The sequence below is a fragment of the Moschus berezovskii genome, chromosome 20 (assembly GCF_049115385.1).
Source record: "Moschus berezovskii isolate FMDL1 chromosome 20, NW_MosBer_1.0, whole genome shotgun sequence".
Classification (NCBI taxonomy): domain Eukaryota; kingdom Metazoa; phylum Chordata; class Mammalia; order Artiodactyla; family Moschidae; genus Moschus; species Moschus berezovskii.
In genome coordinates this window covers 65217856-65233165 of record NC_142479.1, presented here as the reverse complement: position 1 = coordinate 65233165, position 15310 = coordinate 65217856, and the positions used below count along the sequence as shown (strand labels likewise).

At 52.6% G+C, this 15310-nt stretch overlaps 1 protein-coding gene and 1 long non-coding RNA gene across 7 annotated transcripts; one reads left to right on the top strand and one right to left on the bottom strand.

The window, feature by feature from the left end:
• Nucleotides 1–883: 883 nt before the first annotated feature.
• On the bottom strand, nucleotides 884–7638 carry LOC148774779 (uncharacterized). 6 transcript variants are annotated; one of them, XR_016035571.1, is made up of 4 exons: nucleotides 7374–7638; nucleotides 6866–7017; nucleotides 4145–4357; nucleotides 884–3026 (listed from the first exon to the last, which is right to left on the bottom strand). XR_016035571.1 is itself a non-coding variant. In XM_088829292.1 (3 exons), exons 1-3 carry the CDS (start codon nucleotides 6998–7000, stop codon nucleotides 3650–3652), a joined length of 363 nt encoding a protein of 120 aa, XP_088685418.1. In that variant the 3' UTR covers nucleotides 3033–3649. The 6 variants fall into 6 exon arrangements, 1 of the variants encoding a protein (XP_088685418.1); XR_016035573.1 differs by lacking the exons at nucleotides 6866–7017; nucleotides 7374–7638 and adding an exon at nucleotides 4903–5097 and having other exon boundaries at nucleotides 884–3022; XR_016035569.1 differs by lacking the exons at nucleotides 6866–7017; nucleotides 7374–7638 and adding an exon at nucleotides 4903–5074.
• On the top strand, nucleotides 6920–15138 carry LOC148774778 (uncharacterized). Its single transcript, XR_016035574.1, has 3 exons — nucleotides 6920–7038; nucleotides 12868–13130; nucleotides 15006–15138. It is a non-coding gene; the product is annotated as an uncharacterized LOC148774778 (long non-coding RNA).
• Nucleotides 15139–15310: the final 172 nt, after the last annotated feature.

Below are 15310 nucleotides of genomic sequence, written 5' to 3'. Positions count from 1 at the left end.
TCACGTGTGAGGCCATTAAGACAGACAGACGTTATGAGTCCACAAGGGGCAGAGCTCAGAGCTGATCTGCACCCTGAGTCGCAGAGTGTGGGCCCCAGGGAGGTAGAGGAGCCCCCTGCCCAGGAAGGCAGGGCTGTGTCTAAGATTCCCAAGCCTCCGGTGCTGAGGTTGCAGAGGTTCTCAATCTGTGGTTCTCAGCCTCAGAGAGCACCTGAGAAGCCTGACGGATGCTGGCTCTGTGCCAGCAATTCTGATGCCAATGATCCAGGTGCAACCAGCAGCCCAGCATCGGGACTTTCTCAAGTTCCCAGGTGACTCTCAACAGCAGCCAGGGTTGAGAACTGCTGGCCTAAAGAACCGTCAGGAGGGAGGATCAGGAGAAACCCCAGAACGTGCTTGCCAAACCAGCCTCTACTTCTGGCAGCAGGGGCCCAGTGCCTGGCTGGACACAGCGTCCAGGCGGCTCTGGCCTGGTGCCCTCAGTCCAGAGGCTTCATGTGGTCACTGGAGGCTTGGCTGTTACAGCTCCTTCTGTTGCTGTCTCTCTCTCTCACCCAGAGTCACATGACCCATCCATCTGTCAACAAGTGCTGGGTCCTGCTCTGGGGCTGGTGATGAGACTGCAGGAGACACAGGGAGCTGTGTGCTCAGTTCGGAGAGGGCGACCAGCCTGGCCGCAAAGAAAGTGACACCCACTGTGACACACATCGTTAACTAGCAGCTTAGGATCAACGTGTGGTCCCCAACCAGCAGCACCAACAACACCTGGGAACTTGTCGGAAAAGCCTATTCCCAGGCCCTGCCCCACCTTCTCGAATGGAGTGGAGCCCAGCCCTGTGGTTTAAGGAGTCCTGGGGGCTGGGGAGGTGATGCTGATGGGCACTAGGTGGGAGAACATCAAGGTCACCTTGAAACCTCACAGTCCTGCTCACCTTCATGTGCCTTCAGAGAACCAGTCAAGTGCATCACCAGATGTGAGGGGGATGAGCTTTGGGACTTGGAGGAACTCGAACTCTGAGCCTCAGTTTGCTCAGCCAAAACCTGGGGATGACGCCACCCTCCTCCGTGTGGTTACTTGTATAGCATCCTAATGGGTGTCCTGCCCTTCCTGGAAGAACAGTTAACGTCCTATTACAATATGGTCATTGGCCTAAAAGAAGTGGGAGAGATAGGAAGTGGCCCTGTGACCGTGCCCACCCTGCAAGGCAACCTGGGGCTCAGTGGGGAGCCAGCAGGAGGGTTTTGTGGAACTGGGGGCCTTAGAGGAGAGAGGACTCAGATGGGAGATGAGGCAGAGGAGCAGGCTGAGCCAAGGTGTGGAGATGGGCCAGATGGGGTGTGGCTGCACAGGATGGGAATCTGAGGCCTCTACACTGGGCTGTGGGGCCCACGAGGACCATCAGATTGAAGATGGAACCAGTACTCCCGGAACTGGGCTTGGAGAGTCAGGGGGCAGGTAACGACTTTGAGCCTCTCCACCAGTAGCAAAGGAGACACACGTGGGCAAGGAGAGGCCATGGGCTTACTGCAGTAGGTGAAGCCAGGGTGTCTCCAGGTGCAAGAACCCAGTACAGATGCAGGAAGGCGGAAACCCCAGCGCCTCCACCTTGGGGGGGCCCCAGACTCTCCCTGCCCAGCCCTGAAAGGGCTCCCAGCTACACCAGCCAAGGCAGCCCAGCACAGACTCCCACTCAGGGGACCCTCCTAGGAATGGGATGCGAGGCAAACAAGGAGATGCTGGTAAAGCCATCTTTTATAGGGGAGATGCTCTCTGTGGGCAGAAATCACAAAATGTCAGTCCAGTGGATGACAGGAGAGCTCTGAGGACACCCCAACTGCTCCATCTGGGTGACCTGGGCTCACCTGGGGCACCTGTTCAGTGCTGTCACACCTGCAGCCCGTGGCGAAGAGGTGCAGAACAGCCTCAGCCCCCATCTGAGGGGCACACAGGTGATGCCTGGAGAGGGGTACCCTGGGCGGGGCAAGAAAGATGGCCCTGGTTCCACCAAGGCCTGAGGGAAGTGTCTTTCGAGGCCACCTGCTGCTCTCTGCCCTGACTCCTCAAATACACCGATAAAAGGGGGAGGCTTTTCATGAATGGCCTCAGCTCGAATCCGATGCCTTCAGCACAACCTCGAGCTTCTGAGGCTTCAGGCAACAGCCTGCCCGAAGCTGAGGCGACCCCTCTGTCTGGAATCCTCAACTCCTTCCCCCACACCTCTCAGCAGAGTGAGAACAGACTTTCTGGGAGGGAATTTCACTGGGAAACTAAGAATATTAGCTCTTGCTCCCCAAAGGCAGAGAGGTAGATGGGTCCCCAGTGTACAAGTCAGGATTCTGGGTGGCGATTCTTGCCCACTGGGGACAAGGGACCACCAAGGTGACGGATCAAACTAGTCCCCAGGGAAGCTCCAGGACACTGTGTCCAGGTTCTAGTTCCCACCCCCCACCCCACCCACATCCTTCCTGCTGCTGGCAGGTGGGCTGGGTCATCCCGCCAGACCAGCTTCCTGACACGCCCGACCTCACAGGCCCCAGCGGCTGCTCCAGAGCCTCGCCCAGGGGCCCAGGCAAGGGTAGCTGGCCTTTCTTGGGTCAGGTGCCTCTTCCAGGGCTGTGCTGGGGGTGCGAGTGTCATTGACCTGTGAAGTTCTGGATGAGAGAAGAGCCTGCAAGGAAAGCCAATGGTTCCCTGGGGTCAGGACATTGTTCTTGAGGAAGGCATCTGTGTACAGATGAAAGATCCACATTCCACGAGAGCAGAAGAAAAACGCATGCAACTACATCAGTGTATAACAGGGAGTGTTTCAGTAAAGTCACTTCATTCATTAAAAAAAAGGCCTGGTTGGGGAGGTGCCCGTCCTCCCTGGGAACGCTGGTGCCACTGCGGAATTGGCTGGGTGCTGGCCCCCACCTCACCGGTTCCGTCTCTTCTCTCTGCCATGAGCCCCCAGCCCTAAGGGGTCCAGTCCTTCATAAGGACCCTCATGATTCCATCAGGCTTCTCAGGTGGCTCAAGAATCTGTCTGCCAACACAAGAGACACAGGAGACACAGGTTCAATCCCTCGGTTGGGAAGATCCCCTGGAGAAGGCAATGGCCACCCACTCCAGCATTCTTGCCTGGGAAATCCCGTGGACAGAGCAGCCAGCGGGCATGACTGAGCACATGAAGCACACAGCGTGATTGTATCAGGCCCCCCTCGCTACTCTGGGATAATCCCCTCATCCCAAAATCAGCAGGTTAGCAAGTGCCATCCCCCTAGCCAGCTACCAGAATGTACTCCAGGGTTAGGATGTGGGCATCTTCTTCCCCGGGGTCCTACTGCTCATCAGTTGTGGCAACTGTGAGCCCTAGATTGGTTCTGAGCCCCTCTAATGCCCTGGGGGTGTGGGGAGCATTGCTATTCGGGCCCAGCCCCAGGGTGCTGTGGTCTCCAGGTTCTCTCCCCGCTGCAGGCATGCACCCACCCAGGGAGCAGGGAGGGGCTCTGGGTAGAGGGCTTCGATCAAGGAAACTCTTGCTTGCTGGGTGAAGGGCAGTCCATCAGAAGCCTGAGGCTCCTGCTGCTGCTCTCTTTGGCTGCCCTAGGTAAGCTGCTCAGGGACATCGTGGGAGGAGGCTGCTGCCGAGGCCTTGAGGTGGCAGGCTCAAGGTCCAGGGGTCTAGGGAGGACAGAAGAGGTGGAACCCAAAGGCCCAGACAGCTCCAGAAGCACAAGACAGAGAGGGGAGGATCTGGGCTTGAGTCACAGACCAGCCCCTTATTGCATGCATGATGGTTTAGTCACTAAGTTGTGTCTGACTCTTGGAACCCCATGCACCGCAGCCCACCAGGCTCCTCTGTCCATGGGATTCTCCAGGCAAGAATACTGGAGTGGGTAGCCATTTCCTTCTTCAGGGGATCTTCCTGACGCAGGGATCAAACCCAGGTCTCCTGCATTGCAGGCGGATTCTTTACTGCCTGAACCGGGGGGAAGCCCTTATTGCCATTCTGGGCCCACTCTTTACTCATCTTCAAAATGGGCTCATGAGACAAAATGCTCTGGGCTTCAAAGAACTTCTGTGAGTGAAGATGTTTGTGAAGTCCTGGGCCTCCCTCTGAGCTCAGGACAAGGCTTTCTGGGTCCTCCCGACCACGCTCACCTCTCTTACAGCCACCAGCAGCTCCTCGTAGGAGAGAGGAGAGTCGCCCAGCACACTGCGGGGAGGAGTACCCCCAGCTGGGGACCCTGGAGTCAGGCCCCCACCCGTGGTAGAGACCTTGGCTGGCAGGGTGAGAGGTTGTTGCTGGTGAGTGGCGTCTGCTGCAAGACAGTTAGACAGTTCTGGAACCCCAGCCTCAACCCCTGCAGGGCCCTGGGAGAGTCAGAGAAGAGATGGCTCAGCAGGAGGGGGTGGGCAGGGACAGCAGAGTATGGTGGGCACGGTGACATGGAGCCAGGAAAGTGCTTGGCTTCCCCCTGGGCGGTGGGGGCATTGCCAGTGGAGGGGGGCAGAGGGCATGTCCCCCGGGGGGTACATCCAATCACTCTGCCCCAGTGATTGATCTGTAACGGGAGTCCCTCTGGGTGGGGGTGACCCCGGGGCAGGGGCAGGGGCGTTCCGCTGGGGCGCCTTGGCCTAGGAGGAGGGCAGTGAGAGAATGAGGAAGTCTGGGCTGCCCCCACCACACCCCTGCCCTGAGAGCCAGCAAAGGGGAAGCTGCCCGACTCTCAGAGGCAGCAGGAGCGTGTCAGCGCCCCCACTGCCCCACTCCCCACAAAGCCGCCTGACGGTACACAGCCAGGGAGAGAAGACGCTCCTGGTACCGCCTCCGCCCCTCGACTGTCCTCCCCCCTTCTCCTGCCCTCTCCCATGCCCCCTCTGTCCCTGTAACCCTTAAGGTCAAGGTGATCAGTCACCTGCTCCTCCACGTCTCTGAGCGGGGGTGGGGTCTGCCCTTCTCTGGTGTCGACTGGACCCGTCCCTTCTCCCACCTCAGGGCTGTGGCCACAGCCGCCTCTACTCCACTGAAGGGTGGGTCTCACTTGAACGCGGCAGAGGCTGAACTATCATTTCCTCATTTGCTTTAAAAACAAACACATCATGGTGTTTCCGATAAAAAGAGAACAACTCTCAGCCCAGGCCTCTGGGTCTCCGGGAAGTACCTGGGTAGACCCAGTCCACCCCTCTCCAGCCCCTGACTTCTGCTCAGACTCTTGGCCACAAGCCCTGCTAACCGAACTCCTAAGGGACCAACCGACAAATCATTCATTCAATCGTTCAACAACTACTGGTTGAGCACCTTTAGGTGCCAGGTGCTGCTCGAGGCCCCAGGATGGATATACAAGGTGGGGAAACAAACCAGAGATCCCTTAAAAACAAAAACAAAAACCAGAGATCCTTGCCCTCCAGTAGCTTACATTCTAGTGGGGCCAGGGGGACAGATGATAATAAAAATAAGTACATTTGGGACTTCCCTGGCAGTCCCATGGTTAAGACTCCAGGCTTCCACTGCAGGGGCCACGGGTTGGATTCCTGCTCAGGGAACTAAGATCCCACATGCCTCTGGAGGTGCAGCTCCCTCCCCGCAAAAGCACATTCTACAGCGCTCTAGAATGTGGTGGGTCCCTGAGAACAGCAAGCAGGAAAGAGGGGATGGGAGGCTGCGGAGGGGGCGGGGAGGGAGGGCACCATCTACCAGGAAGTCATCTCTGAGAAAGGGACACACAGACAGGATGCGAAGGAGGTGTGGAGCAGGATGTGTCCAGACAAGGGCCTGCGTGGCCAGCGCCCAGAAAGCAGGAGGAAGGGAGGGGAGGCAGTGGGGTGGTCGTGTTGAGTAGGGGCATGGCGTTGTTGCGGGCAGAGCGTTGGGAGGATGTGCAGCAGAAGCTTGACCTGATTTACTCTTCAGAGGGTCGTTTCGGCTGCTGTGTTGAGAGGAGACGGAAGAGGGATCAAGGGTAGAATCCTAGAGAGTCATTAGACTGGTCCTGGGATCCAGAAGAGAGACTGGGTGATAGCCAGGAGGTCTGACCAAGTGGTCAAGATGTATTCTGATGGTCAGGCCAACAGCCATTGCTGACTGATGGGAAGGGGTGGGAAAGAGGGAGCTGTGGAAGAGGTTTCCGGGTTTTTGGTCTGAGCAACGGACAGATTGGCGAAGTCAAGGGCAGCCTTAGAATTACTGATTACTATCAGTGGGAGCAAGAGGTTGGGCCTGAAACATTGGATGTTAAGGAGTGGAAGAGCCAAGATTTTGAAAAGGTTCTCTCTGTCTATTTGAATTCCCCGGGAATCATGGCAAGTGCAGTATGGAGTGTAGCAAGAACCAGAATCTTCAAGGGAGGGTGGGCATTTTCTAGGCCACTGGAACTCAGAGGACAGGGTGCAGTGTCTGAAGACATGGAGTTCAAGGCTGGTGTTTAGGGAGGGAGCGGGGAGGGTGGTCCAGGAACAGTGAGAGGATGCCCGCCCTCGCCATCCACAGCCAGTGCGGGGAAGGCTGGAGGTGCATGCAAGCACTGCCCAGCGAAGGGGAAGCTGGTGTCCATTAGGTGCAGAAGGTGAGATGTGGGAGGAAAGCTAAGGGATTTGGTGCTGACTGAGTCTACAATCCTTCAAGAGGGGTGGTGGCATACAAAGGAGGACTTTCAGAGCCTTAGAAAGGGTGAGGCAGGAAAATGAGGGTGACCTGGGAGGCTGCAGTCTTCCGTGGGGCTGCCGTGAACAGAGGACAATGTTTGGAGGCAGTCCTCTGGTTGACGGACAGATTCAAATAGAGCGCACACGAAGAAGTCTTGATGACTGCTCCTTCCCCTCTCCACTCCTAAAACCCACTTCGAAATCCCCCGGATGAGGCCCTAGACCATGTATACGCACCATTTGGAAGGGGGCTGCTCTAAGGAAGCACCACGAAGAAGAAGAAGATTCTCTCCCGGTTCTGGAGGCAGAAGTCTGAAGCCTTGCTCGTGGGGGCTGCGGTGGTCCTCGGCATTCCCTGGCTTGTGACAGCATCGCTCCAAATTCTGCCTCTGTGTTTGCAAGACCTGAGGGTATGCGTCTTTGTCTGTTCTCTCATTGTGTGCGTGTGTTAGCTGCTCAGGCACGTCTGACTCTTTGAAACCTCATGGATTGTAGCCCGCCAGGCTCCTCAGTCCATGGAATTCTCCAGGCAAGAATACTGGAGTGGGTTGCCATTCCCTTCTTCAGGGGATCTTCCCCACCCAGGGATCGAACCCAGGTCTCCTGAATTGCAGGTGGCTCTTTACCGCCTGAGCCACCAGGGAAGCCCCTTCTCTCACTCGTAAGGGCCCACCCTAAACCAGCATGGCTTACTGGAGTCCATCTATAAGGACCCCATTTCCAAATAAGGTCCCATTCACAATACCTGGGGTTAAGGCTTGAGCATCTTTTTTGGAAGACTCAGTTCAACTTTCAGGTAGGCTGCCTATTCAAAATCAGATCCGTAGGCCCCAGCTTAGATCTAACAAATTGGGCCTCCAGGGTTGGGACTTCAATCTCCAAGCATCTGGGTGATCACAGAGACAAGCAGGGCTGATCTCCAAGACCTCTGAGCCTAGCTGGGCAGTAGCCCCATTGCCCTGGCCTGGGCACAGCCCTGAGAGGGTCCTTCTTTCTTTAGCAACAGTGGGAAGCTCTGCAGAGCCTCTCGATCAGCCCCGCCCTGGCCAGGCTCAACTTCCGGTTCCAGTCCCCAGGGTATCCTTGTCACTTGATCAAATTCTGAGTGTGTCATCCTTTCATTCAGATGTTCAGACACAGTTGATGAATTTTTAATTAAATGATAGACCACTCGTTATTTGGGGTTGGGCTAGATGCTTTAACTAAATAATCAAAAGGGAAGAACGACACAAGCCTTGTCAGAATAAAAAGTGAATGCTCTGCCCTGTAGGAAACGAAAATAGAAAGTGGCTCCTGTCTCTGAACTTATGTAAATCAGGTTTCCATTAATGGCCACCGAAATGGAAATGAAGCTGGGCCAGCTTTTTCTTTCCACTTTTGTCAAGTCAAGGTCATTTCCTCACAACCAAGGGGGCGAAAAATATCATCACCCTTAAGCCTGGTTCCACATTTCCCCAAGAGCGTCTTTGGGCAGAGAGCCATTGGCAGTTTGACCCCAGAGTCACATTGATGAAATTGTTGGTAGCAGTCTGTAAACTGGCGCCCCAGAGAGTAGAGTAAACTCTAGATAGCACTTTACTTAACTCTTTCTTTGCACAAAAGAGTGTTTGAAAAAAAGTATGGAAAAAATCAAGGGTTCTCATTAAGTTTAGAAAGGCTCAGATGGGAAAAAATTTGTGATGACTGAGCAACCCTGGGCAAGGGGAGAATCCTGATTCAGCAAGCCTGCTACTGGTGGTCTAGACCGGTTTCCCAGCGTTGACACGATTGCCATTGGGGCCGGATATTTTTTTAATAGGGGCTGCCCTGTGCATTGTAGTGGGTTTAGCAGCTTCCCTGGCCTCTCCCCAGCTCGATGCCAGGAGCACTCTACCCCTCATTGGTGACAACCAAGTGTCCCCAGACACAAAAATGTCCTTAGAGGAAGGATCACCCCAGGTTGAGAACCACTGGTGGAGAAAGAAATATGCTTAGTGGTCAGAAACTTTAGGATCCCTAGAAAACATCTCTGAAGAACATCATATTCTAGTTTCTTCCAATTTTCTGCTCAGTGAGGTTTTCTGATCACAGCACTTCCAGAGCCAACGTTCCTGGCAGGACGAAGATGATGTATGAAGTATATATTTGGATTTCATACACCCATCTCTACCCCCGCCCAAGCACCCCCTCCACATTCTCCTAGAAAAGTCTGGTAGGTACCCACCATGCATCATTCAGCCCTCTCTCCCAAGCCCCCACTCAGAAGGCATCTTTGTTTAATCCTGATCACTGTCAGAGAATTCACTGTGGGCAAGCCCAGGCCAAAAGGAAGATCTTAGAGATGTTTGGATTTTGTGCTCAGTCATGTCTGACTCTTTGCAACCCCATGGACTGTAGTCCACCAGGCTTTTCTGTCCATGGGGATTCTCTAGGCAAGATTACTAGAGTGGGTTGCCATACCCTCCTCCAGGGGATCTTCCCAACACAAAGATCGAACCCAGGCCTCCTGCATTGCAGGCGGATTCTTTTATCGTCTGAGCCATCAGGGAAGCCCTGCATTGGGTCTCAGTTACAGCACATGGGATCTAGTTCCCTGACCAGGGATCGAACCCAGGCCCCCTCCATTTGGAGCCCAGAGTCTTAGCAACTGGACTACCCAGGAAGTCCCAAGATGCTTGCTACATCAAAATCAACTTCAGGATCTACCTACAAAACAGAGAAGTTACTCGCAAGCAGAGAGGCTGTGTGGCTGGACGAATGCCTGCCCCGAGTGGCTGCAGAGTGGGTTTTGGTCCTGGATCCAGGGAGGAGAGTTCTCTGGGTGCTGTGAGCATCTGCTTTCTCTGTGTTTCTACAGTCCTTGCCTTTCCTAAAGTGGCCTGTTTCTCTAGTTCCGTCCTTCCTCTCCGAGTTTAGGACCCCTCCTCAGTAGCATCTCTTGTGGTCTGGATCATACCCACCTGCCTCCTGCCTTCTGATTGTCCCTTTGAATCAGATGTTGACCCTCTGGGAGCAGGAGCCTGGCCACCAACCCCACAGTCCATGTCCCCAGAGTAGGTGTGGTGGTGTCCAGTTATTTTCCCAGTAAACATCTTTGTCTTAGGCATCGTCATCACATACCTAATTAACTAGTTGGCCAGAAGGCAATTTTGCCATGTGAATATAAAAAGTAAATAAAAGAGGGACATTTAAAAGGACACAATGAACCATGAAAAATGAATTGAAAAGATAAAGACTTTGGTATGAAATAGAAAATATTTTAATGTATTTAAAACATATGTAGGAACTTCCCTGGTGGTCCAGTGGTTAAGACTCTGCACTTCTAATGCAGGGGGCAAGGATTCGATCACTGGTTAGGGAACTATGATCCCACATGCCATGTGGCAGTCAAAAAAACTTTTTTAATGTGTGTAGATTCATGGGCTGGAGAAGGAATGGAAACCCACTCCAGTATTCTTGCCTGGAGAATCCCAGGGACGGAGGGGCCTGGTGGGCTGCCATCTATAGGATCGCACAGAGTCGGACACAACTGACGCAACTTAGCAGCAGATTCATGGCCGTGCAACATAAGTAACTGATTTTATTTTGTGGGTTGTATCTAAGCACTTGTCTTCCAAGTCTTTTGTTCATAATGTTTTATCCTCCCTGCTCCCCACTATCCACTGATTCGTCTCCTCATTCAGCACCACACTTTTTCTTGTTTACTAAAATTTTTTCATTCATTAAGAGAGGTGTCAGTTTCCAAACACTAGGATGCTGTCTGGAACAGAGCTTGTGCTGTGCTGGGGAAACCTTTTACACTGCTGTGTACTCTTGGCACATCGTCACATGTCTGTCAATAAGACATCCCAAAGTTTTACAGGAAATGGGGGTTTAACTCTGCTTTCAAATCACCAAAGGATTTGCAAACTGATATGTTATCGTTTTCTAGTATAACATGCCATCTGGCTTTATCCTCTCGTTTCACACTTTCAGTTTTATCACTGTATTTTCTATCAAGTCAATATTACACAGCTGTTATCATCCATGACTTTAAGACCATCACATCTATACTTGTCACTGTATAGTCACGTGGGCTGAGATTTATGTAATATAAACATGGGAGTTCTATATCAACAGAGAAACGAAACCCAGTTGTCAACCAATTATTTTATCTTTTATGGCAGAATTGCCTTATGGCCAATTAGTTATGAAATGAAAATGTCTGTAGTGGAAGTGCCCGCGGCAAAGATGTGTATGGCAGAGATGTTTACCATGAAGGTACGAGAGTAGATCTGGATGAAGAAACCTCTGATCTCTGATCTCAGAAGGTGGACAGGTCCTCGATGCCTCCAGGTCACTGCCAAGGGTCAGGCCTGAGTGCTGGGCCAGCTTGTCAGGTGCCTGGTCCACTTTGCACCTCATTTGTCCCCATCCTGGGAGGAAATCCCCAGCTTCAGGGTGTCCTCAATGAACGCCGGGACCACACAACTCGAGGTTCACTACTTTATCACAGACGCAAGGAGCAGATGCCACACTTCAGTGTGTAACCCGAGAGCAACTGCTTTGTTCAGCCAGCAGATAGTAACTTTCTGGTCTCCTGCCTCAGGCCAGGGAGGCCGTGATATGCAGGACTGGCAGAGCACCGGGCCCCTGCAACAGTGGACAAAACTGTGCCTCTAGAAGTTGAATCCAGTGTCAGCCCTCCCAACCTGTGCTCCAGATTTCTCCATGTTTCCTTAGTTCATTTCTGTAGTAATGTTCTGAGCAGAAAGAGTCTAAACCTAAGGGGTGGACTTTTTCTCCAGCAGTTTCTTTTTTCTTTAAAAAAATTGAGGTGAAATTCACATGACACAAAGTTAACCATTTTAAAGGAATAATTCAGTAGCATTTAGTCCATTTCCCAAAAGGAAACCCCATACCATCAAGCAGTCACTCCTCATTGCCCCTCCCCTGGCCCCTATTAACCACTAATCAGCTTTCTGAGGCTGGGGATTTTTTATTTTATTATTTATTATAATTATTTTTTGCCACACTGTGTGGCACGCAGGATCTTAGTTCCCTGACCAGGGATAGAACCTATGCCCCCTGCAGTGGAAGCACAGAGTCCTAAGCACTAAACCACCAGGAAATTCTCTGGGGATTTTTAAAGTTCTGGCTATTTCACATGAATGGAACCATACAATATGCAGCCTCTTGGGTCTGACTTATTTCACTCAGCATAATGTTTTTAAGGTTCCTTCATAGTATATTAATAGCAGGTGTCACTGCTCCATTCATTTTTGTGGCTGAATACTATTTCATCTTAGAGATGGATCACATTTTGTTTATTCATCATCCATTGATGGACATCTGGGCTGTTCCCACCTTTTGGCTGTTGTGAATAGTGCTGCTGTGAACATGTGTGTACAAGTATCTGTTAGCGTCCTTATTTTCAATTATTTTGATATATATCTTGGAGTGGAATTGCTGGGTCATATGGTAATTGGAGAAGAGCATGGCTACCCACTCCAGTATCCTTGCCTGGAGAATCCCCATGGACAGAGAAGCCTGGCAGGCTACGGTCCATGGGGTCGCAAAGAGTCGGACATGACTGAGCGACTTTCACTTCTTCACTTCACTTCAAGGTAATTCTTTACTTTTTTGAGGAATTGCCAAACCAGCATTTTCTTGATAAACATTGGTTTCCTTCTTCCTCTTTGGACTGTCACCTCCCAGAAGTCATCTTGAAGAGACCTAAATTTTACTCATTGTTAACCTGAAATTCAATTTTAACTGAGTGTCCTGCATTTTTAATTGCTAAATCTGGCAACGCAGAATATACTACATGAGAATAAAATCAAATATGAAATTGTATGGTAAACACTGCAGGTAGGGTAGAAGCTCAGATCCAAGAGGGAGGGAGTAATCCAGACAGCTGCCTGGAAGAGGCAGTAAGCAGTCCGGCCTCTGGGCTCACTCTTGTTGTTCAGCCACTAAGTCGTGTCTTTGTGACCCCGTGGACTGTAGCCCTCCAGGCTCCTCTGTCCGTGGGATTTTCCCGGCAAGAATACTGGAGTGGAATTTCCTTTTACTGGCATTGCCATTTCCTTCTCCAGGGAATTTTCCCAGCCCAGGGATCAAACCCCCATCTCCTGCTTAGCAGGTGGATTCTTACCACTGAGCCACCTGAGAAAACCTTCTAGGCTTATTAGGCATTATGTAATGAGGCAATTTGCTGGGGAGAGGGTGTTAAAGCCTCCCAACCTCACCTGTGCTCCTGCCCTCTCCCACCCTGCCAGAGCCAGTGTCCCAGCTGCAGGCTGACTGCATGATGCCGGACAGCAGACCAGGCCTCAGGGTAGAGGTGTTCTGCAGGCATCCTCGGGCAGCCCACCTACAGACTGGTCAGGAGGGATGGGCTCACCCACACACTGCAGATTCTGAACCAGGGGGGAGTCTGCCAACTTCTCCTTCCCACCAAAGCAGACGTCGGACTAGTTCTGGTGCCAGGCTGAAAATGACATCAATGTCCAACACAGTCCCTTCACACTGGTACTCCCAGGTAAGAGGACCCCTTGGTTTCTAGAAGGGCAGCTGCCACTTCTGATAGGTCAGTGGGAGGTGCCGAGAGCAGGGAAGGGTGCCCTGATGCGGCCATGCCTACCCTGGCCCGGCCTAACATGGGTCCAGCCCAGCGGCCCCCACCTCCTTCACAGGAGAGCTGCACCAGGGACCCATCTTTGTGCTGGTTGGCACCCTCATCTCCATCATAGCCTTCTTTTCTTGGAAACTGATCTGGACCAAGCAAACCAGGTAGGAATCGGGTGCTGGATGTGGGGGAGGAGTGAACTGTTGGTGGCCTGAGGGGACCCACGGGGGCCCTGACTGGGCAGAGCTGGTGGGGGTTGGTAGGGCAGGGCTGCCACTGTTTTCGGGCAGGACCCTCTGGGGCCTTCCTGGGACAGACCCCTCTCCCATCTCTACTCTGCTGTAGCTCCTCCCCGAAGTACCCACATAACAGACATAGGAAAACCCACATAAGTTACCCACATAACCCACATCTCAGACATAGGAATTTCTCAGATGCTAAAACCCACCACCAAATGGAAGAAATTAATTACTTGATGACCATGGGCTCATAACCCTGGGACCTTCTGGTGCCCAAGGATTGATAAGGCTAACCTCTGTGACACCAACCTGTTCCCTCAGCCTCACCAATCAGAGAACTAATCACATACCCTCCTGAGACCCTCTTCCTTCCCCTGGCCCATAATGTTTGCTGAAACTCTTTGAGGAGTTCAAGGTTTGAGGCGGGGTCAGGGGTGGAGGTGGGGGGCATAATCCCTCTTCCTCCCTTCTTGCATGGCCTGGCATAAACCTTTCTTTGCTCCAAACTCCGACCTTTTGGTTTGTTTCGCCTCACTGTGTGTTGGGCACACATAACACCATCAGGGCAACGAAAGGTCCATATTGCTTAGGTGTGACTTGCAAAAGCTTACTAAGGGCTGAGCGTGTGTCAAGTTGCCCATGAAGCGATTGGCAGCTTTATCTGACCCTAATCAGGCTCCAACCACTTTACAGTGGGGTCTGCTGCCTCTGGTAGGAGCGCTCTCCCATGTTCCCAACCATCTGAGGAGGATGAGGACACCTGGGACCAGGGTGGGCCAGGGGCTTCTACCCTCCAGGGAACCCTGTATTTCCAGCTGGTCACTGGAGACAGGGGATGGATTTCCTGGGGTCCCCTCTCCAAGGCCATGATTTCACTGACTTGTACAGGTGTTGCAGGAAGGGGGACCCCTTCCAGGGCCCAAGGGTGGGCTCTTGTCTAACACTTGGAAATAAACTGTCCAAGGAGACACATGTGCTGACAAAGCAAGAGACTTTGTTGGGAAGGGGTGCCCGGGCAGAGGGCAGCAGGGCGAGGGAACCCAGGAGGACTGCTCTGCCACCGCGCTCGCAGTCTCGGGTGTTATAGAGATGGGGTTCGTTTCTGGGTTGTGTCTGGCTAATCCCTCTGACTCAGGGTCCTTCCTGGTGGCGTGTGGGTCACTCAGCCAAGATGCACGCCAGCGAGAAGGAGGCTGGGAGGTTGGTAGGACATATGGACAATCATCTCCTCTCTCCTTTTGACCTTTCCTGAATTCTTTGGGCTGGCGGTAACTTGTTAGTTCGGCATTTCTTACCAGGACCTCCTGTTGGAAGAAAACTCGTGTAAATGACCTTTGTGCTGTCAACCCCAGGCGCTGCAGGTCTGTGTGCTCCACCTGCCTGGCCTTTGGCAGTGGTCACCGCTGCCTCCTGAACTTCTCCCCTCCCGGGGTTCCTAAGACACTGCCGTGTCCTGGCCCTCCTCCCCACTCCTGTGTTAGCAAGCCGATCACCCCAGAATCACACCCCTGCCCCTCCCTCGAACAGAAACCAACTACTCTTATCTAAGTTTCAGGAGGAAGCTGCAAAGAACATGTTAACACCAAGACCCACAATGGCAGAGGATTAGACTTCCAACAGATCTAGAGCTGTACATCACCTAGAAGACACACCCACCCGCGCTAGGATGGTGGACAATCGCCATGACGATCACTGGAAAAGCTCCTACAAGGACTGAAAAGAAGAACTGCACCAGTTTCCAGTCCAAACCACACCCCTGTTCTTGGATAAAATATTCCTCTTGCTCTTCCCAAACCCTCCCTTTTACTCCAACCCTCCTAAATATTTAGTGTCTCCATCTGAATTGGCTTAAAT

Excerpts from the sequence above, each read along its gene's own strand:
- LOC148774779 (XM_088829292.1), bottom strand. The coding sequence starts at position 7,000 with ATGCTGTCACAAGCCAGGGAATGCCGAGGACCACCGCAGCCCCCACGA. Across the intron at positions 4,358-6,865 it reads GAGCAGCCCCCTTCCAAATG|GGCCCTGCAGGGGTTGAGGC; the intron begins GTGCGTATACAT and ends TGACTCTCCCAG.